Source organism: Geotrypetes seraphini, chromosome 9 (assembly GCF_902459505.1).
Source record: "Geotrypetes seraphini chromosome 9, aGeoSer1.1, whole genome shotgun sequence".
NCBI classification, from domain to species: Eukaryota; Metazoa; Chordata; class Amphibia; order Gymnophiona; family Dermophiidae; genus Geotrypetes; species Geotrypetes seraphini.
The window spans coordinates 121,587,492-121,609,333 of record NC_047092.1 but is presented as its reverse complement, the minus strand read 5'-3'; the positions used below and the strand labels follow the sequence as shown (position 1 = coordinate 121,609,333).

The following is a 21,842-nucleotide window of genomic DNA, read 5'->3' as shown; positions in this document are numbered from 1 at the left end:
TCTATTATGGATTAAGAACTGGTTGAAAGACAGAAAACAGAGAGTAGGTTTAAATGGTCAGTATTCTCAATTGAGAAGGGTAAATAGTGGGGTTCTCTAGAGGTCTGTGCTGGGACAGCAGCTTTTTAACATATTTATTAATGATCTAGAGATGGGAATAACTAGTGAGATAATTAAATTTGCTGATGACACAAAGTTGTTAAAAGCTGTAAAATTGCAAGAGGTTTGTGGAAAATTGCAAGAGGTCCTTGTGAGACTGGGCGTCAAAATGGCAGATGATGCTTAATGTGACCAGGTGCAAAGTGACGCATGTGGGAAAGAAGAACCCACAATATAGGTATGTGGTGCTGAGTTTTGTGTTAGGAGTCACTGCCCAGGAAAAGGATCGAGGTGTCATTGTTGAGAATACGTTGAAACCCTCAGCTCAATGTGCGGTGGCGGCTAAGAAAACAAATAGAATGTTAGGAATTATCAGAAAAGGAATGGAAAACAAAGATGAAAATGTTATAATGCCCATGTATTGCTCTATGGTATGGCTGCACCTCGAATACTATGTGCAGTTCTGGCCGCCATATCTCAAAAAAGATATAGCAGAATTAGAAAAGGTACAGAGAAGGCCAACTAAAATGATAAAAGGTTTGGGGCAACTTCCTTGTGAGAAAAGTCTAAAGAGGCTAGGGCTCTTCAACTTAGAGAAGAAATGGCTCAGGAGTGATATGATAGAGGTCTATAAAATAATGAGGAGTGGAAAAAATAGATGTGAATTGCTTGCTTACTCTTTCAAAAAATACTAGGACAAAGTGGCGGCGATGAAGCTACTAAGTAGTCAGGTTTTCTTGGATTTTCAACTTAATTTCTGGGCACATATACAGAGTGTAATTCTGAAGACTTATTTTAAATTAAGAACATAAGAATTACTGTTGCTGGGTCAGACCAGTGGTCCATCGTGTCCAGCAGTCCACTCCCATGGCAGCCCTTAGGTTAAAGATGCCTTACCTGCGTATGTTCTGGTTCAGCAGGAACTTGTCTAACTTTGTCTTGAATCCCTGGAGGGTGTTTTCCCCTATAACAACCTCTGGATGAGCATTCCAGTTTTCCACCACTCTCTGGGTGAAGAAGAACTTCCTTACATTTGTATGGAATCTATCCCCTTTTTACTTTAGAGAGTGCCCTCTCATTCTCCCTACCTTGGAGAGGGTGAGCAACCTGTCTTTATCTACTAAGCCTATTCCCTTCATTATCTTGAATGTTTCTATCATGTCCCCTCTCAGTCTGAAGAGGCCCAGTTTCTCTAATCTCTCACTGTACGGCAACTCCTCCAGCCCCTTAACCATTTTAGTCACTCTTCTCTGGACCCTTTTGAGTAGTACCATGTCTTTCTTCATGTACGGCGACCAGTGCTGGACGCAGTATTCCAGCTGAGAGCATACCATGGCTAGTACAGCGGCATGATAACCTTCTCCAATCTGTTCGTGATCCCCTTCTTAATCATTCCTTGGATTCTGTTTGCCCTTTTTGTCACTGCCACGCATTGCGCGGACAGCTTCATCAACTTGTTGACCAGTACTCCCAAGTCTCTTTCCTGGAGGGGTCTCTCCAAGTACCGCCCCAGACATCCTGTATTCGTGTATAAGATTTTTGTTACTGACATGCATCACTTTACACTTATCCATGTTGAACCTCATTTGCCCATTTCTCGAGCGTGTTTATGCCACTTTGCATGTCTTCGCAATCCTCCTGCGTCTTCACTACTCTGAATAACTTCGCATTGTCTGCAAATTTAATCACCTCACTCGTCGTACCAATTTCCAGATCGTTTATAAATATGTTGAAGAGCACGGGTCCAAGCACCAAACCCTGTGGCACTCCACTGGTGACGCTTTTCCAGTCAGAGTATTTTCCATATACCCCCACTCTCTGTTTCCTATCTGCCAGCTAGTTTTTAATCCACGTATTTCACCCTCGATTCCATGGCTTGCAATTCTTCGAACTAGTCGTTCATGCGAAAACTTGTCGAACGCCTTCTGAAAATCCAGATATACAATGTCGACTGGGTCACCCTTGTCTATCCGCCTGTTTACTCCCTCGAAAGTAGTTCAGACTGTAGTTTTGCTGGATAATTGTAGTGGGCTGGATAATTGTATATTGTGTTTTGGGGATTACCAGCAACATGTTTGCTTTCAAGTTTCAAGTTTATTCAAATTTGTTATCTCGCCTTATCCGTAATCAAGGCAGCATTACATAATAAAAATGGTTACACATATAGGAGACCAAAAACACTTCAGATTTTTCATCTAAAAAAAAAAAAATCTATCAAGACTGATGTGACTAACCAAATATGAACTGGCACGAGAGGAGGGGGAAGAAGTACAATAAATGATAGGAAAGGAAAAAAAAAAAGGGAAAAACGGAAGGAAGAGGAGAGAGAACTCAACCAAATGACTGAACTAGCCAAGAAGGCTAGATGATGACAAGATAAGGAGAAGTTACAGGTGGCTCAGAATTCCGTGGCACAGAAGCTCTGTGGATCTGATAGGTTTTAACATGTTACTAGACATTATATTGCTTTGCACTGGTTAAAAGTGAATAAGTGTAAAGTGATGCAAGTCGGTAACAAAAATCTCATGCACGAATACAGGATGTCCGGGGGGGGGGGGTGTACTTGAAGAGACCTCCCAGGAAAGAGGAAGAACATTTGAAGTTCTGATTGACAAGTCGATGAAGCCGTCTGCACAATGTGCTGCGGCAGCAAAAAGGGCGAACAGAATGCAAAGAATGATTAAGAAGGGGATCACAAACAGATTGGAGAGGGTTATCATGCCGCTGTACTGGGCCATGGTGCGCCCTCACCTAGAGAACTGCATCCAGCACTGGTCGCCATACACGAAGAAGGACACGGTACTACTCGAAAGGGTCCAGAGAAGAGCAACTAAAATGGTTAAGGGGATAGAGGAGTTGCCGTACAGTGAAGCTGGGCCTCTTCTTCCTTGAAAAGAGGAGACTGTGAGGTGACATGATCAAAACATTCAAAATACTGAAGGGAATAGACTTAGAAGATAAAGACAGACTGTTCACCCTCTCCAAGGTAGAGAGAACAAGAGGGCACTCTCTAAAGTTAAAAGGGGATAGATTCCGTACAAACATAAGAATTTTCAATGAATAAACTTAAAAGGCAATGATATTAGTGTAATAGATTTTATATCAGCATTTCTATCACAACCATCTAAAGTGCACAAATTGTTACAGAGCAAAGTTGATGAATTATTAATTTAGATTTTTTTTTTGGCCTTAATTTTCCCTGTTTTACAGTAATTCTAACTGTATATATAACATTGTTCAATATTAGCCATATTCAGTTTTAGATGGAAGTGAAACATCCAAGTGGCAATGTTGGACAGGTAGGCTGAGATACAGACCTGGAGTCTTGTACAGATATTAGGTGTGGAGAGGTAGATCTGGAAGTCATCAGCATAGTGGTGATATTGAAAACCATGGGAGGAGATCAGTGTACTGAGAGAGTGGGCATATATGGTAAAGATGAGAGGGCCCAAGACAGAGCCTTGGGTCACACCGATAGACAGTGGGAAGGGAGCAGAGAAGGATCCATCATAACATACACTGAACGTGCAATGGTAGAGATAAGAAGAAAACCAGGAGAGAACAGAATCCTAGAATCCAAGCGAGGATAGCGTGTCAAGGAGCAGGTGGTGGTCAACAGTATCAAAGGTACATCACTAAAACAGGATGAGACCCAGAATACATTGGGATGAGGATAATAAAACCAGCAAAGGGAGACAGGATTTGCTGAAAATCCTGCTGTGGATTTACTCAATAAAATCAGTTCTCCAGTATACTGGAAAGACCAGAAGCAAAGAGACTCCGGAATGGGTTTATGGGAACAAGAGTGGTAGGAAACCCTAGTTGCTCTTGCATTGTCCTCATATCTGGGTCTCATATGGGATATTACCTGATGTGTAAATCATAGCATCTGGTTACACTGAGACTCTTTCTTCCACTGGATAGGTTATAAAATAAAATAAAAACAAAAAGTGGATTGAAGTCTCTTTGCATCTAACACTGATGTGGTTCCTATAAAATGACTTTGTTTCTCTCTGACCTTCTTCTCTAAAATCATTGTTTTTTTTCCTGTAGGGTGGCCCTCTTGGCACTTTGAGTGGTATTGCTGTAAGTCCAAAATTGTGTGCTTGATATTTGTTCTTATCAAAAGTATAATAAGATGCTTTGTAATGTATATCTTTGTGTTGTCTCAGAATAAAAGAAGATCCTCTTTGTAACCACAGTTTCTATTCTTTCCTCTAGGATACATTAATATAAGAACATAAGAATTTGCTTCCGCTGGGTCAGACCAGAGGTCCATCGCGCCCAGCAGTCCGCACCCGCGGCGGCCCATCAGGTCCATGACCTGTCATGTTATCTTGATTTAGCCCTATAGCCCCCTTGTTTTCATCTATACTCTTTCCATACTCTTATCTACCCTTATCTGTATCCCTCAATCCCCCTATCCTTCAGGAATCCATCCAATCCCTCTTTGAATCCCTGTAGCGTACTCTGCCCGACCACTTCCTCCGGGAGCGCGTTCCATGTGTCCACAACCCTCTGTGTGAAGAAGAACCTCCTGGCATTTGTTCTAAACTTCTCCCCTTCCAGTTTCTCTGAGTGCCCTCTTGTGCCTGTGGTTCCCCGTAGTTTGAAGAATCTATCCTTGTCTACCTTCTCCATGCCCTTCATGATCTTGAAAGTTTCTATCATGTCCCCCCTAAGCCTCCTCTTTTCCAGGGAGAAAAGCCCCAGCCTGTCAGTGTATGAACAGTCCTCCATACCATTTATCATTTTCGTAGCTCTTCTCTGGACCTTCTCAAGTATCGCCATGTCTTTCTTGAGGTACGGCGACCAATATTGGACGCAGTACTCTAGATGCGGGCGCACCATTGCACGATATAGTGGCATGATGACTTCTTTCGTCCTGGTTGTAATTCCCTTCTTAATGATGCCCAGCATTCTGTTAGCTTTCTTCGAGGCCGCTGCACATTGCGCTGATGATTTCATGGTTGTATCCACTAGCACACCCAAGTCTTTTTCAAGATTACTCTCCCCCAGCAATGTTCCCCCCATTTTGTAGCTGTACCTCGGGTTCCTTTTCCCTATATGCATGACCTTACATTTTTCTATGTTAAAGCACATTTGCCATTTGTTTGCCCACTCTTCCAGTTTGCTTAGGTCCCTTTGCAGGTCTTCGCACTCCTTTGTGTTCCTAACTCTGCTGCAGAGTTTGGTGTCATTAGCAAATTTTATAACTTCACACCTCGTCCCCGTTTCAAAGTCATTGATATATATAAATTGAACATTGTTTCCCTTTGGCCAATAAAATGTTCTGGTATAACTTTTTTTCATGTTTTTACTTACACAACAGTTTATAATAAGAACAAATGCTGAAATAACCTTCCCTTCTAATGAGATTAACCCCTTGGTTTCTCCCACAAATTTTGTAGAGTCTTTGTTTCTATCTATGAGTGTCAAAATTGGCCCATATTCAGTGGTATATAAAGGGGGGAACCGAGGGGGGGGGAGCTGCCCCAGGCTCCATCTTGGTGGAGGCACAAGCACAGGCCTCTTCTCCACCCTCAGCTTCTTCCCACCCCTCCTTCGCCATACACATGCTTTCCCTTTCCTTATACCTCTATTTCATCATCGTGTGAGAATCAGCTCCAAGTTACTGCTCGCACCGGCATTGGCTCACCCTCTGAAGTTACGTACTGGTCATGGAACCAGGAATTTATGTTTGAGGGAGCGCAGACAGCAAGTTGGAGATGCTGCTCATGCCAGAGTAGTTAAAGAGGTACGGGGAAAAGGAAGGGGTGCATATAAGCACATGTCAGGGGGTATTACTGCCCTAAGCACCTCCCACCCTTGCTACACCATTGCCCATATTCCCTGTTACTGTCACCCTTTCTCCCTCCAATACTTGATGTTGCCTTATGTGAAGGAGGTGATGTAGGTTTGTACCACTATTGCCCTGATTTTGGAAGAGAGGAGCTGTCAAGTTGCCAGAGAAATGGTTGCTGTTAAGGTTATAGGATGGATCTCAAATTTGGATTCTGTCTAACAAAGCAAAATTCATATTTTATATTTGAATTTATTTGATACACTCCTAAATCAAAAATATCTAAGTGGTTTACAATTAAAATGATATAAAAGAAATGGCATAATATAGAATAGAAACATGAGGTGGTCTAGTTTACAATAACAATATTAACAGCTTAACAAAATAAAATGAATAATCAGAGCAATAAGAGAGTAGGAGGGGAGGCAACACATAGAGAGAAGACATAGCGGAATTCCTCGTACAGTCAGGATATAAGTGATAATGTAAAAAAAATGACCAGTGATCAGTAATTAAAAGCATCCTCCAAATAGTAGTGTTTGGTCTAAATAACTACATGATAAGGCTTCATACCTCCTCAGTTCTTCCTCTATCTCTAGAGAAGACCAAGGGGAAAAAAACTACCAGTCACAAAAATGTAGTTTAAATATTCAATGCCTTGGGAGTTTCTTGGCATCCTACTAGCTGGTAGGAAAACAACCAAGAAAACTCTCCAAATTACTATTTATTGGTATAATGACATTATCAATTTATTCATTATTAAACCTCATAGTCGGTACATCTTCCAATTAAATTACAATTGCTTCACTGGGATCCAATTACAAATTGCATACGTCAGCAATATTCAATTGTTTTTATTCAATTCACATGGTTTCTGGTTAATCATACTTCATTAGTAATTTTCCCTAGTAATGATAATGACTTAGATATCACATGCTATTGAATCACGAGACATCCCAGCAGACCTTTGTGCAATACTGGGGATCTCAAGGTAAACAGCTAAGTTTTGCTTCCCAAGAAATAAGAGAGCAGAGTGAAAAATATGTTAGTTTTTATAAACAGATATTGCCAGGTCAGTCTGACCCCTAACATGCGTTTTCTGTTATTTATAAGTTGTTTATGACTTTCAGCTATAGCCTATTATGACTTCCAAATCCAGGAATCAATATTAAATATCTAGGTGTGGAGCAGCTGCCTGAGATTCTTAGTAACTTGGTCTCATTGCCTAAAATGGGACGTGTACTAAAACAGCATAATTTAAAGGTAAAGCAATGCATCTTAATGGTAGTCCAAGTTAATAACTTCCTCCCTTAGTGTGAAGAGTTTCAGTCTCTGGTAACCAGAGCCATAGGATCCAACTTTTCAGAGTTATTGGGGGTGCTAAACCCAATGGAAATTGTCATTCTACAACCACAGAGCTGTCTCCTGTGATTAGAGTTGAGATTGTAATGTCATAATGCCTTATGCCACCAATCAGAGCCAACCTCATCAGTGATGTCACAATGGCTCGATTGTCTTATACTTGGCTCAGTTTTATTACATATAGCCATGATTTCTATTTCTACAGATATTTAATTATCAATGTGGGCTACTTTTAACCCCAGTTACTATTAACTAGATCTTATTGCCTAAAACGGGACCTGCGCTAAACCAGCATGAGTTAGTGGCAAAATTACGTCTTAACGATATGCCAGATTGATAACCAAGCCCCTTAACACTGCTGAGAATAGCCTCTTTCTAGAAAGATTTTTCATATTTCTCTTCTGGGGATCACTTTTTATTTACAGGTTATGTTCTCTCTTTCAGGATATCCCATCTTAATATCAGCTAGAGCAGTGATTCTTAACCTTTTTTGAGTCACGGACCCCTTTAAGAGTCTGATGAAAGCTATGGACCCCATTCCCAAGAAACTTTTCATATGATGAATTTAATGTACTTTATTTATTGAGATTTGATAGTCTCATACATATATGACATACACAAAGTATTATTACACTTTAAAGTAAACAATCTTTTTAAAAACACTTTTTTTATGCAAAAAGTAATGGCCACTGATTACAATTATGAAATACAATCACCTTGTGCAAATTAAAACAGATCTATTATTACTACATTTTCTACTACCACAGTTCACGTGAGAAAAATCAACAGTACCAGGCTGTATAGTGAATTTTTATCTGACCCTCATGGACCCCCTGAAACTCATCCATGGGGTCATCCTAGGGGTCTACAGACTCCATGTTAAGAACCCTTGAGCTAGAGGATTCCATACAATGGAAGTTGCTAAAGGATGATTCCACTCTGCTCCTGCCTGTTTAATGCTAAGAATATTTCATTTCTTCTAGCACCCTGTCCACCATGGAGGTCACTTGACTCTCTTGGTCATTTACCTGCTGCTTCAATAAAGTGAACACATTGGAATCCCTGACTCATTTCCTTCATTTCTTGGTCAAGGAGTAAATATGAGTTATAAGTGGATGGTGCCAATGTCAACCATGCTAGAAAGTCACATGCATTATTCATTTTTTTATCTGTCAAAGGGTGTAAATTTAAAAGACACTATCATTGTCTTTTGTCTTATATGTTAATTAGAAATTTTATTGATGTAAACCACTAAGAATTATTGCAAGATTTGGCAGTATACCAAATTTTAATAAACATAAATATAAACATATACATATTCAGTGTATTGTGTAAAAATATTCAGTGTATTGACTAAATCTCTTCATGAAAAGGCAATTAATAAATCCCAATAAATTAAATAAAATGATGCTTGCATTGGATACATGTAAAAAATAATCTATCCCTGACGGCAGCTATTCAGAAAGCGGCATGGGCCCAGGCAGGAGCGCGGAAAGCTCGCTCCTGCCGATACATGCTGGACCACCAGGCTATAAGGAGGGTTTTAAAAGGTATGACGGGGCGGGGAGGTGTTTAAAAAAGGTAAAGCTGGGAAAGGCAATGCACTTTTTCTTCTTAATGATAGTGGACAAATCAGAGATTAACAAAAGAGTCCTGGGGCTTCCGATAGGGGACGTGACATGTTGTGAAAAGCCCATTGCAGGATACCATCAAAGGAGCTCTGATAAAATATAAAAGATTCAGCATTACAAATCATGCAATATCTAGCAGTGACTCCTTATGCATAATGATTCAGGAAAATCAAGGCCTATTTAATTAAGTACAATATCACATCTCTGTGTACCAGGGTACTCCTGTTAACATTTACAGTGCCACATCTCAGTTTATTCCATTCATATTTTCAGGACAATTTTCAAATACATATCAGGGTTTATATATGAAAATTGGATTTTTGAGAATTGCTCAACAGATACAAACTAATTTCTAAATGAAATAGTGTCGCATCTGCTACTTGCTTATACTACTGCAGTTGCCAAAAGCAGTAATTATCCTAAGAAAAAGAAAAATGCAAGGTGCTGATATAGGATAGTCAAAGAGTATTACACATTTTACTATCTCCAAGATCCATACCATATTTTTTCTTATAACCTGCAATTGTCTACTAGGAATCATTGCAGGTTGCATAAGATTAATAAGGTTTAAGATCCAATATTTCAGTCCAGCATTCATAGGCGTCAGAATGGGGGGGACCACAGGGGCCATGGCCTCCACAAAAATTGCCACTTACTTTTATCCCTGGTGGTCCAGAGGTGCAGCGGGCAGGAGCCTGCAGCTAATTTGGTTGGCCACAGCTGGTTTCTTCAGCCGCTGAGCGGCAATGAGCGGGAGCGTGCTTTGGCACTCCTGCTTGGCACTCAGCGGCTTCTTTGATTGGATTCTGTGAGGGGGGCTGGGTGCAGAGTCTGATGGGGGTGACTGGGTGCAGAGTCTGATGGGGTGGTGGTTGGGAGCAGAGTCTGACAGAGGGGGGTGGCTGGGTGCATAGTCTGACTGGGGGGGGTGGCTGGGAGCAGAGTCTGATGGGGTGCAGAGTCTGATGAGGAGTGCATAGTCTGATAGGGGGGGTGGCTGGGTGCAGAGTAATGGGGGTACAGAGTCTGATGGGGAGTGCAGAGCTTGACAGGGGTGGCTGGGTGCAGAGTTTAATGGGGGTGAGGGAGGGATGGAAGGAAGAGGGCTGGGTACACAATCTGACAGAATGGGAGTTGAGTCTGGGTGGGAGGGAGGGAAGGAAGGGGGATGGGTGCAGAGTCTGACAGGGTGGCTGGGTGCAGATTCTGACAGGGGGTTAGCTGGGTGCAGAGTATGGGAGGGGAGGGGGTAGCTGTGGCTGGGTGAAGAGTCTGGGAGGAGAGGGGGATGGTTGCAGAGTCTGATGGGGAGGGAGGGGCTGGGTGCAGAGAATAGGGATCTGGGAAGGCAGGGAGGACAGATGCTCAGGGGGCTGGGAAAGGCAGATACTGCACATACTGGGAGAGGGTTGGGAAGGACAAATGCATGGGCTGGAGGGAGTTAGGAAAGGAGGAAAGAGAGATGCTACACAGGTGGAGTAGTGGGAGAGAAAGAAATGCTGCCAGTGGGGGAGGGAAAAGGAACGGAGAACTGTTGGACATAGGTGTGTGGCATAGGAGAGAAAGAGAGATGATGTATATGGGAAAGGAAGAAAGAGGGAGAATTGTTGGACATGATAGTGGTGGAGAAGAGGGAGAAATGTTACACTGGGAGGGAGAAGAGATGTCAGACCACTGAAATGGGAAGGAGAGAGAGATGATTCCAGACCACAGAATGGATGGGAAGGAGGGGAGAGAGAGATGCCAGACTGCAGAAAGGAGAGGAGAGAGATGTTAGACCTCAGGAAGAGAGAGGAAAGGAGAGAGAGATGCCAGACCATGGGAGTGGAGAGAGATTCCAGGCTATGGGAAGGAGAGGAGAAAGATGCCAGACCATTTGACGGGGGGGGGGGAGGGGGAATACAAAGATGTCTGACCATGGGAGAGTGATGAGATGGTGCATAGGGATGGAGGGGAAGGGGAGACAGAGAGAAAAGTTAGTGCACAGCGATGGGTGTGACAGGGATGAGATAAGAAGAAATGCTTCTTATGGATAGATGGGAGTAGGGGAGAAGAAAGCGGGAGGAGATGGTACACATGGATAGATGTGAAGGGAAGGCATGGAAAAGTAGATTTTGAGAAAAAAGCATAAAAATGGAAGAAAGTTGAATGTTAAAAGTTAATGCTAAAGACGGATGTATGGCAGAAAGTGAAAGAGAAAAACTGCAAATGGATAAGGTGGCCCTGGATCAGTGGCATACCTAGCATATGTTATAAACAACTCAGATGTATTGGAAACCAATGTATGTATAAGCAACTCTTCCAATGGGAGACAAATGTGGTCATAAGGTGTTCTAAATGAAATTATTGCAGAAGCAAAAGAGAAGACAGTATCAAATCTTTGTTGCTCTAAAGGAAGGAAAACGCCTCAGAAAGGGCCCTCCCACCTCCACAATGGTGGATCTTAAAGGTGGTTAAGCGATAACCTCATAGGCAAAACCTTCTTGTTAAAGTGAGCAATTAAACCATAAACTGTGCTTCACATAAATGCTGAAATAGATAGAGGCAAAACAACCACTTATCTTAGAGCTGATCGGCACACCGACGGAGGCCAGCGTTTCACCGACAGGCTACATCAGGGTGTGACCCGACCGATCAGTCTGCAAAAATAAAAAGAAAAAATACAGGAACTTAGCAGTTTCACAATGAATTAACTTTTTAATATAACAGAGCTAAAACGTACCTAATCAAGAGCGTATGCAACGCTTCAAAAGTCCAAAAAAATGGCTCCCCTGGGGCGGCTCCAAAGTTACGATTTTTAAATCTACGCGGTGGGACACGTCACCACCGGAAGTGAATGAAATGACAGCTGAGAAGAATCTGACAAACACAGATCTCATCGCCTCAAACAGAACCAAAACAGGAACAAGAACCAAACAAAAATGGTCTTGTTGATATAAAATGTGTGATTACAGATATGAATGTAACCACCATTTGTTTAAATGTGTTTATCTTTTTCAGTTTTCTGTTGTTCATAATTTTATGTTTATATCATTTATTTGTTGTTTATGTAGATATTTTTCTATTATTCTCTCTCTTTCTTAATTTCTAAATGATAAAACCTGAAAGATTTGATATAATTTCTTGCAAATACTTGTCGTTTTCTGACATTAAGTTGGGGAAAGGTTGTTATGATTACTCTAATGTTATTTCAATAAAACGCACTCCAATCCAATCTCTGGTTCAAACCCGTAGGTTCTTCACTGTTGAGTAAGTGAATCCAAAATTGCTCTGCTCGCAAAAGCTGAGTAGGGCGATTGTTAATTCCTTCTTTTACGTGATCTATAACAAAACAGCGTAGATCTTCAAAACTGTGATTCTGTTCGAGACAGTGTACCACCAGGGGAGCTTGTAACTTATTATTGTGTAGGCAACTCTTATGTTCCATTATACGCCTTCTGAAAGTTCGTGTAGTTTGTCCCACATAAACCTTTAAACAGGGGCAGAAAATAATGTATACTACAAAAGTTATGGAGCATGAGGTTAGATGTTTAAACTTATAAATTTTTCCTGTGCCTGGATGTACAAAATGTTCTGAAAACTCTGCTGTAATGGCACATGTTAAACATTTCCCACATTTGAAGTGTCCTGTTGGTTCAGTGCTTAAGCCTTTCATTTGAAATGAAACAAAATCAATGGTAGCAGGACTTAGTAATTCTTTTAAATTCTTCTGTCTAGTAAATGCTATGCGAAGATGAGTTTCTGTGTGTGTGGGATGTGCTGTCAAAAATTCCCAATGTTTCCTCAGGATCTTAGAAATACAACTTTTATAGTATACATTATTTTCTGCCCCTGTTTAAAGGTTTATGTGGGACAAACTACACGAACTTTCAGAAGGCGTATAACGGAACATAAGAGTTGCCTACACAATAATAAGTTACAAGCTCCCCTGGTGGTACACTGTCTCGAACAGAATCACAGTTTTGAAGATCTACGCTGTTTTGTTATAGATCACGTAAAAGAAGGAATTAACAATCGCCCTACTCAGCTTTTGCGAGCAGAGCAATTTTGGATTCACTTACTCAACAGTGAAGAACCTACGGGTTTGAACCAGAGATTGGATTGGAGTGCGTTTTATTGAAATAACATTAGAGTAATCATAACAACCTTTCCCCAACTTAATGTCAGAAAACGACAAGTATTTGCAAGAAATTATATCAAATCTTTCAGGTTTTATCATTTAGAAATTAAGAAAGAGAGAGAATAATAGAAAAATATCTACATAAACAACAAATAAATGATATAAACATAAAATTATGAACAACAGAAAACTGAAAAAGATAAACACATTTAAACAAATGGTGGTTACATTCATATCTGTAATCACACATTTTATATCAACAAGACCATTTTTGTTTGGTTCTTGTTCCTGTTTTGGTTCTGTTTGAGGCGATGAGATCTGTGTTTGTCAGATTCTTCTCAGCTGTCATTTCATTCACTTCCGGTGGTGACGTGTCCCACCGCGTAGATTTAAAAATCGTAACTTTGGAGCCGCCCCAGGGGAGCCATTTTTTTGGACTTTTGAAGCGTTGCATACGCTCTTGATTAGGTACGTTTTAGCTCTGTTATATTAAAAAGTTAATTCATTGTGAAACTGCTAAGTTCCTGTGTTTTTTCTTTTTATTTTTGCAGACTGATCGGTCGGGTCACACCCTGATGTAGCCTGTCGGTGAAACGCTGGCCTCCGTCGGTGTGCCGATCAGCTCTAAGATAAGTGGTTGTTTTGCCTCTATCTATTTCAGCATTTATGTGAAGCACAGTTTATGGTTTAATTGCTCACTTTAACAAGAAGGTTTTGCCTATGAGGTTATCGCTTAACCACCTTTAAGATCCACCATTGTGGAGGTGGGAGGGCCCTTTCTGAGGCGTTTTCCTTCCTTTAGAGCAACAAAGATTTGATACTGTCTTCTCTTTTGCTTCTGCAATAATTTCATTTAGAACACCTTATGACCACATTTGTCTCCCATTGGAAGAGTTGCTTATACCTAGCATATGTGACACCCGGGGCCCATCATTTTTTGGCACCCCCCCCCCATCCTTACGAAAAACATGATTTTTAGTAACAAGCCACACGTCACACATGAGTACCTAGGAAAAGGCAACATCTTACATGTTGCAGTGAGCAGTACAACATCAATACACCCATTGTAAAACTAAACAGACTAGTACCCATTGTAAAACTAAACAGACTAGTACAGATCAATCCTACACCATCAATCCTAACAGAAAACCATGTCTTTCGAACACACAGAACACAGAAAACACCTTTGCCTAGTATGGAATATGTCATCACAAACTAACCCCTCTCCCTTTTACAAAACTGTAGTGTGGATTTTAGCCACGGAGGTAACAGCTCTGACGCTCATAGAATTCTGAGCATCAGAGCTGCTACCACCACGGCTGGTGCTAAAAAACGTTCCACAGTTTTGTAAAAGGGGAGACAAAATAGAAATATATAGACAAAGGTTAAATTGAACCAGCAAGAAGCTGGACTCTGCATACAATGGAAAACCACAGAAACAGTGACACATGTCTCCTAAAGCAATAAATAAATAGAAAATTTTTTTTCTACCTTTGTCTTCTCTGGTTTCTGCTTTCCTCATCTTGTAACTCTCTTCCTTCCATCCAATGTCTGCCGTCTCTCTTCTCCATATGGCATCTTCTTTCCTTCTATGCCCCTTCCAGAAACTGTATACCTCCCCCTTCCATCTCTCCTTTCACCCCCATTGGTCTGGCATCTCTCTCCTCTCCTTCCCTCTCCCATACCTTTCCTCTGCAATCCCTTTCCCTTTCTTCCCTCATTTTCCTTTTCAATTTATTTTCTGCATCCATCTAGATTACGTTCTTACTACCCTCTCATCAATTTCCTTTTTTACTGTCTACCTACAGCTTGCCACCTCTTTCCCTCACCCCCTCCAGTATTTCCCTAACTCAATCCTTTTCCCCATCATCTGCCCTCTTCTCTCTCCCCACTTCCATCATCTGCCCCTTCTCTCAATCTCTCCATCCACCACAGGCCCATCATTCACCCTTCCTCACCTTACCGATTTTGGCAACAAGATCTGCAACACCCTCCCCCCCCCCCCTCGCGATGACACTTAAGATCGGCAATGGGCCTCCTTCTACCCCTGGCATCAACAGAACTTCAGATCGGCAACTCAGTCAAAAGCGGTACTCAGTCAAAAGCGGAAACAGGAAGCTGAGTCAAAGGGAAGCTTTTGACATGAGCACTAGAGAATGACACGGGGAAAAAATCTGTCCCCGTCACTGCACCGTCCTCTTCACCGCCCTATCACCGCCATCCCATTCACCGCCCCGTCACCGTCCCCGCAGCATCCATACAAGCCTTAGTACTGCAATATTTAGCTTATTCCATCCTGATAAATCAAAGTTCTGGCTGCTGAACTGGAGAAAGAGATGTTCAGATGGCAGAGCTTTGTTTTTTAAATTTTTATCAACACAACTAATATACTACTTTATCCTGAATCAAAAAAAAAAAAAAAAAAGAAATAGAATTTTTTTCTACCTTTGGTGCCTGGTTTCTGATTTCCTCATATTCTCATTCAATTCCTTCCATCCACTGTCTCTCTTCTCTCTGCATCTTCCATTTGCTCTGTTACTGTGCCACTCCCTTTCTCCCCCTTCCAAATTGGTCTGGCACCCATCTTCTTCCCTCCGCTCCCCCATAGTCTGGCATCTCTGTCATCTTCCCTGCTAGCGTCTTCTCCTCACTCTATCTTCCCCATTTCCCTTCAGTGTCTTCTCCTCACTCTCTCTTCCCCATTTCCCTTCAGCATCTTCTTCCCACTCTCTCTTCCCCATTTCCTTTCAGCGACTTCTCCCCCCCATCTTCCCCATGTCCTATCAGCATCCTTCTCCCCCCTCTGTCTTCTCCATGTTCTTTCAGCATCCTTCTACCCCCCATCTTCCCTATGTCCTATCAGCATCCTTCGCCCCCTCTGTCTTCCCCATGTGCTTTCAGCGTCCTTCTCCCCCTTCTGTCTTCCCCATGTCCTTTCAGCGTCCTTCTCCCCCCCCGTCTTCCCCATGTGCTTTCAGCATCCTTCTCCCCCTTCTATCTTCCCCATGTCCTTTCAGCATCCTTCTCCCCCCGTCTTCCCCATGTGCTTTCAGCGTCCTTCTCCCCCCTCTGTTTTACCCATTTCCCTTAAGCGTCTTTTCCTCTCCACTCTACCTTTCTCCCCTCCTCCCTGCCCGCCTGACCAACCAACAACAGGCTCGGTCCAACAAACCTCCCTGCCCTGTGGCCACGAGTCTAAATTACCTTCCTACAGCAGCCGAGCGTTGTAGTTGCATATGGCTGCCATAAAGGTCGTCTCTGATGCAACTTCCGGTTGCGTCAGAGATGACCTTTATGGCAGCCACACGCAGCTTCAATGCTCCAGCTGTCTATGGGCTCCTTTTACAAAGGCGCGCTGGCAGTTTAACGTGCATAATACCGTGTGCTATACAACCAGCTGCGCTAGCCACTACCGCCTCCTCTTGATCAGGCGGTAGTTTTTAGGCCAGCGCGGGGGTTAATGCGTGATGAAAAGTCGCATGCGTTAACCCCGCTATCGTGGCTTGATAAAAGGAGCCCTATATTTTGCACTGTTCAGGAAGAAATGCATTTGTTTCTATTTCCCTGGGGGTTGTACTGCATACAGAGTCTTGAATCTTAGGATTTTGTTTGTATATATTAGTACTTTTAGTTTCTGGTCCTGTATTTGCTTAGGGGTTATCTGTGTTCTGCATGTGTGACCAAGGCCAGGTGTTCTTCTAGGAATGAATGTTGAAAACATACACTTCTCCCTCCGTATTCACTGTGATAGGGGATTAACAAAGCCACAAATACAGAAAAACCGCAAATAACTTTTTCATATGTTATTCGCTGTTTTCTATTAAAAACCATCGTGAATATGGTGAAACTGTGAATAACATGGCGGGAGACCTGGCCTATTCCTGAAGGAGAGGCAAAACATGGTGAAAAAAGTGTTGGGAATCAGTGATTTTTCTCTGTAATCGCTTGGAATTGGTGATTTCTCCATGCAAGCTGATGTCATTTGAGGGGAGGAGCCAGCAAGCTAAAAACCATGAATAATCAAAACTGCGATTGCTGAAACCACGAATATGAGAATCTCGGAGAGAACCCAAAGGCCCTGAGCATGCACAGATGCTCAAGGCCCAGCGCAAAGGAGGCAGATTTTCGGGCACCGGCATGTCCTGTGCGTTGGTACCGGTGCTGGTGCCAAACGGGGGTAAGAAATGTGATCGGGTGGGTGGGTGGATGCCTAGGGGATGCTGGATTCGGGGAGGGTCGCAACGCAGAGAGGGGGTGCGATGTGAGGAGGGGGGGTCGCCAGATCGCGGGGGGGGGCGAAACGAGCGGGTGGGTGGCGGATCACGCAGGGGGGCCTTCATAAGCGGGGGGAGCAATGCCGGTTCTGGGGGGGGAGCAGCACCGCTGGCCTCGGGGGGGGGGGAACATAAAGCGAGTTTTCATTATTTCCTATGGGGAAACTCGCTTTGATATACGAGTATTTTGGTTTACGAGCATGCTTCTGGAACGAATTATGCTCGTAAACCAAGGTACCACTGTATATTGTTTGTATATATGCAAAATGAATGTAAAAAATGGTATTACAATTAGTACTATTATGGGACGGGGTCTGGGAGGCCACCAGCAGAGAGACAGCAAATCCCCTTTCCCCTCACCTGCACAAAAATCAAATCCTACCTAGCAGTTATCAGCTCTTTCATCCCTTAACCCAGCGGCAGCAGCATATTGGCTGGAAAGCATACCTATGAGCATGACATTCACACAGAGCTTTGGAGTAAAGTGTAAAAGCACCAGGCACAGGCAGAAAAATAACTTCCTAATATTCAAAACTAACAGTATGCATAAAATTTGCCTGCTGTTAGTGTTGAGAATTAGGAAGTTATTTTTCTGTGCTATTCCTGAGATGGTTTCTGGCATTGTTCTCTACAGTGCCTGAATTCCAAGCATCGGCCTGCGTGTCTTTGCTTCTATTCCTTGTAAATCACTCATTATATATTAGATTTTGTAAAGCATCATGATGGTCTGCCAAATGGCGGTATACCTAACATGTCAACAAAAAATGAAGAGAACAAAAAATGTCCAAAAAACAGAAATCTCAAGTAGAGAACACAAGAAAAGAAAACAAGTAAAAATAAGCAACCAGGCCTTATGTTTCCCAAGGCCCCAACCGTTTCACATTTTTCATCAGGGGCTGTGCTTCCATAAGCTATTGCACATAAATCTAAAAAATACATACAATCAATGATTACTTGAATATTGATAAAGTGCAAAAACTAGCAAACAGTACATAACAATGAATTTTCTTAATCTCTAAACATATTAAATACTAATAAATACTTTAAAAAATTTTGCATGTTACTCATGGTATAAAGACGGGAAATACTTGTTCTATCTGAACCTGTATCCAAAATAGGATACAAAACACTGTTCAGCCCACAAGCATTGTTGTGAACCGGAGCAAGCATAGCTCTGATACATTTCTATGATAACAAACATACTGTTATAAGTATAAATAAACACCCTAGTTATAACTCAATAAAAGTAGATGACAATTGAAATCAAAACATACTCTCAATGAAATGTACACTACCAATCGCGAACTAAACAGATATGTCAAAATGGTGGCGGCGTCCTAAACGTTAAATACTCTTGCCGCATTTGCCAATCAATCCTAATGCAAAACATAAATCACACTTTAACAAGTCACAGCGCCGTTCAAATATTACTAAAATTAATCCAAACTGATTACTTTATCAGGCAATGTTCATGTACGCCTCATAGTTAATACTCGCACAGCAAAATGTTGTGTCGGGCACCCTGAAAGGCGGAGTTTTTAAACTCATGAACGGGTATGCAAGACCAATCAAAATACTTCCGACGTGATGATGACAGAACGCTTCAAAGTCAAGTCAGATTTTCATTGAATGTGAAACAGTGTGATTCAGTGTGACTATTGACTTAAAGCCACAAATCTTTCCAACAATTGTATCAGTTGCAATGAAACCTGACACATAATGTAGTGTCTTTTTTAAAAAAAATATTCTTTATTCATTTTCATAATTACATTAAGTGTTAAATATATTCATTCACATTAACAATAAATACATCACTTACAAACAATCATTGGTACATTTCATCAATTCTTTTCCCTTCCGCTTTCCCATCCCTCCCACCCATATACTCCATTATCATATAAAACATATCATAATAAAACTCCCCCTCCCTACACTTTAAATTGATAAATATAAGGGAAATAATTTCAATTAATCTTTACAATATTTTGTTAATGGTTTCCACACATCCTGAAATTTCTTAAAATATCCCCGTTGTAGTGCAATAAACCTTTCCATTTTATAGATATGACATAAAGAGTTCCACCAAAAGTTATAATTTAATCTCCTCCAATCCTTCCAATTAGTAATAATGTAGTGTCTTTAAGAAAAATGATTACAACAACAATTGATCTGATAGAATAAACGAGTGGTAGTGACATACATTGAGAGACCCTGTAATTGTGTGCTAAACAGAAAGAAAAAAACAAAGAAAACAAAAAAAGAACAAAGAGGCTTCGCAAGAGAAATACCATGAGTAACATGCAAAATTTTTTAAAGTATTTATTAGTATTTAATATTTATAGAGATTAAGTACATTCATTGTTATGTACTGTTTGCTAGTTTTTACACTTTATCAATGTTCAAGTAATCATTGATTGTATGTATTTTTTAGATTTATGTGCAATAGCTTATGGAAGCACAGCCCCTGATGAAAAATGTGAAACGGTTGGGGCCTTGGGAAACATAAGGTCTGGTTGCTTATTTTTACTTGTTTTCTTTTCTTGTGTTCTCTACTTTTTGGGTATACCTAACGTGACCATTTTTTTTTCATCAAAACAGGACATCTATTAATTTTCAGTCCTGCCCTGATCCCTCCCTCCCTCCCTCCCTCCCTCCCTTCCTTTTCCAGCATTTCTTTCACAATCCAGCCCCATCCCCTTTGGGTCCAGGTCTTTCTATCTCTCTCTCTCTCTCTCTTTTCCCTCTGTTACCCTCCCTAGATCCAGTGTCAGTTCTCCTTTGTACCTTTGTTCCAGGTCTCCCTCTCTCTCCATCTTCTGCTATGATCTTGCATCAATCTCCCTGTTCTTCCTCAGGGTCTCTCCCCCTCTGTCTGAACCTCCCATAGTCCTGCATCTGCCTCCTGTCTTTCCCGTTTGGCCTAGGCCTTTCTCTCTCTAGTCTTTCTTCTGTTTACAACCCCCCTCCTTTCTTTGCCTCTTTCTCTCCTTCCTTCCTCCCTCCCTCCTTCCTATGTCCCCCTCACTGCCTTCCAGCCTTTGTCCCACCCCCTCCCCTGAAGCCATCCAGCCTACCTCCCTCCCTCCCTGCAGTGCCAAAGCCAGCCAGTCTGTTTGCCTCCCTCCCTCCGAAGCCTGGTCTACCACCGATTCTTCTGCTCCCCCCACCAGGGCTGCCACCGCCCGCTGCTGCTTCCCGCCCACCACCGCCGCAGCAACAACCACAGGAAAGGAAGGTCCAGGTGCTGGTCCTCAAGCCTTCTCCCCAATGTCAATTCTGGCATCTGAGATTGGCTGGCCTGGAATTTCCTCTTTGATGTCAGAATTGACATCGGGGAGAAGGCTTCTGGGCCGGCACCTGGCCCTTCCTTTCTTGCAGTTATTGCTGCGGTGGCGGGGAAGCAGGGAGAGAGCCCATTCTTCGTGATCGCCTGTCCCATTGTCCCCCACACACAACTTCGGGACGCCGTCTCTGAAAACGGGACATTTCGGCATTCCAAGTTTCAAGTTTATTAGGTTTTAATATACCGACCATCAAATAAATATCTGGCCGGTGTACATTACAATAAAAATATAAAGCTGTGCGTGGGGACAATGGGACAGGGGATCTGAAAAGGGATGGTCCCATTCAAAACGGGACGTATGGTCACCTTAGGTATACCTAACATGACCATTTTTTTTTTCCTTAAAACGGGACATCTACTAATTTTTAGGTAATAGTATGTGTATCCTTCCCTCCCATCCCTTGTGTAGCAGAACCCTTGCCCAGCTTCTATCCTTCCCTCCCTCCCATCCGTTGTGCATCAGAACCCTTGAGCACCCCCCCACACCACACAGTTGAACCCCCGCTGACCCTCCATCCTTCCCTCCCACCCGAACCCCGCTGACCGCGAGCCATACCTCCCTCCAGAGAAGCGTCAGATCGGCATCACTCTAAACAGGCTTCGTGGCCTTCTCCACCAAGGAATTCCCTCTACTGAATTACTGATGATGTCATCAGTAACGCAGCACATGGAATGCCCCGAGAGAAGGACGCAAAGCCTGTTTAGAGTGAAGCTGGCCTGACACTGCTCTGGAGGTAGGTATGTATGGTTCACGGTTGGTGGGGTTTGGATGGGAGGGGAAGATGGAAGGTCAGCAGGGGTTCAGCTGCATGGCGGGGAGGGCAGCGGCAGGGGGCAAGCGGGCGGGGGGAAGCGCTGCTGCTGGCGACTAAGGCTTATTTTTTGGGGGTAGAGCTTATATTACGACCTACCCCAAAAATTATGTTAGGGCTTATTTACAGGGTAGGTCTTATTTTGGGGGGAACACGGTAGATGAGTTGCTCTCTTTCTGCAAAGGGGACATTTTGATGTCCCGAAGTTGTGCTTGGGGACAACAGGATAGGCTCCTTAAAAAAGGAATGGTCCCGTTCAAAATGGGATGTATGGTCATGTTAGGTATACCAAATGTTACACATAAATAGATCTGCTAGGCCGCTTTTTGAGCAGCACATCATAGCAGTCTACTCCAACAATCCATGCTGCCATGTTAATAGCTAATGCAGCTTAGTGA

General features: G+C 42.4%; 1 protein-coding gene across 1 annotated transcript in view; it reads right to left on the bottom strand.

The window, feature by feature from the left end:
• Window positions 1-8,903: 8,903 nt before the first annotated feature.
• Window positions 8,904-21,842, bottom strand: part of AIRE (autoimmune regulator) — an 87,119-nt gene continuing 74,180 nt past the window's right edge. Inside the window, exon 14 of the mRNA XM_033957765.1 lies at window positions 8,904-8,984. Coding sequence (XP_033813656.1) covers window positions 8,904-8,984 — 81 coding nt within the window. The remainder of the gene's footprint in view (window positions 8,985-21,842) is intronic.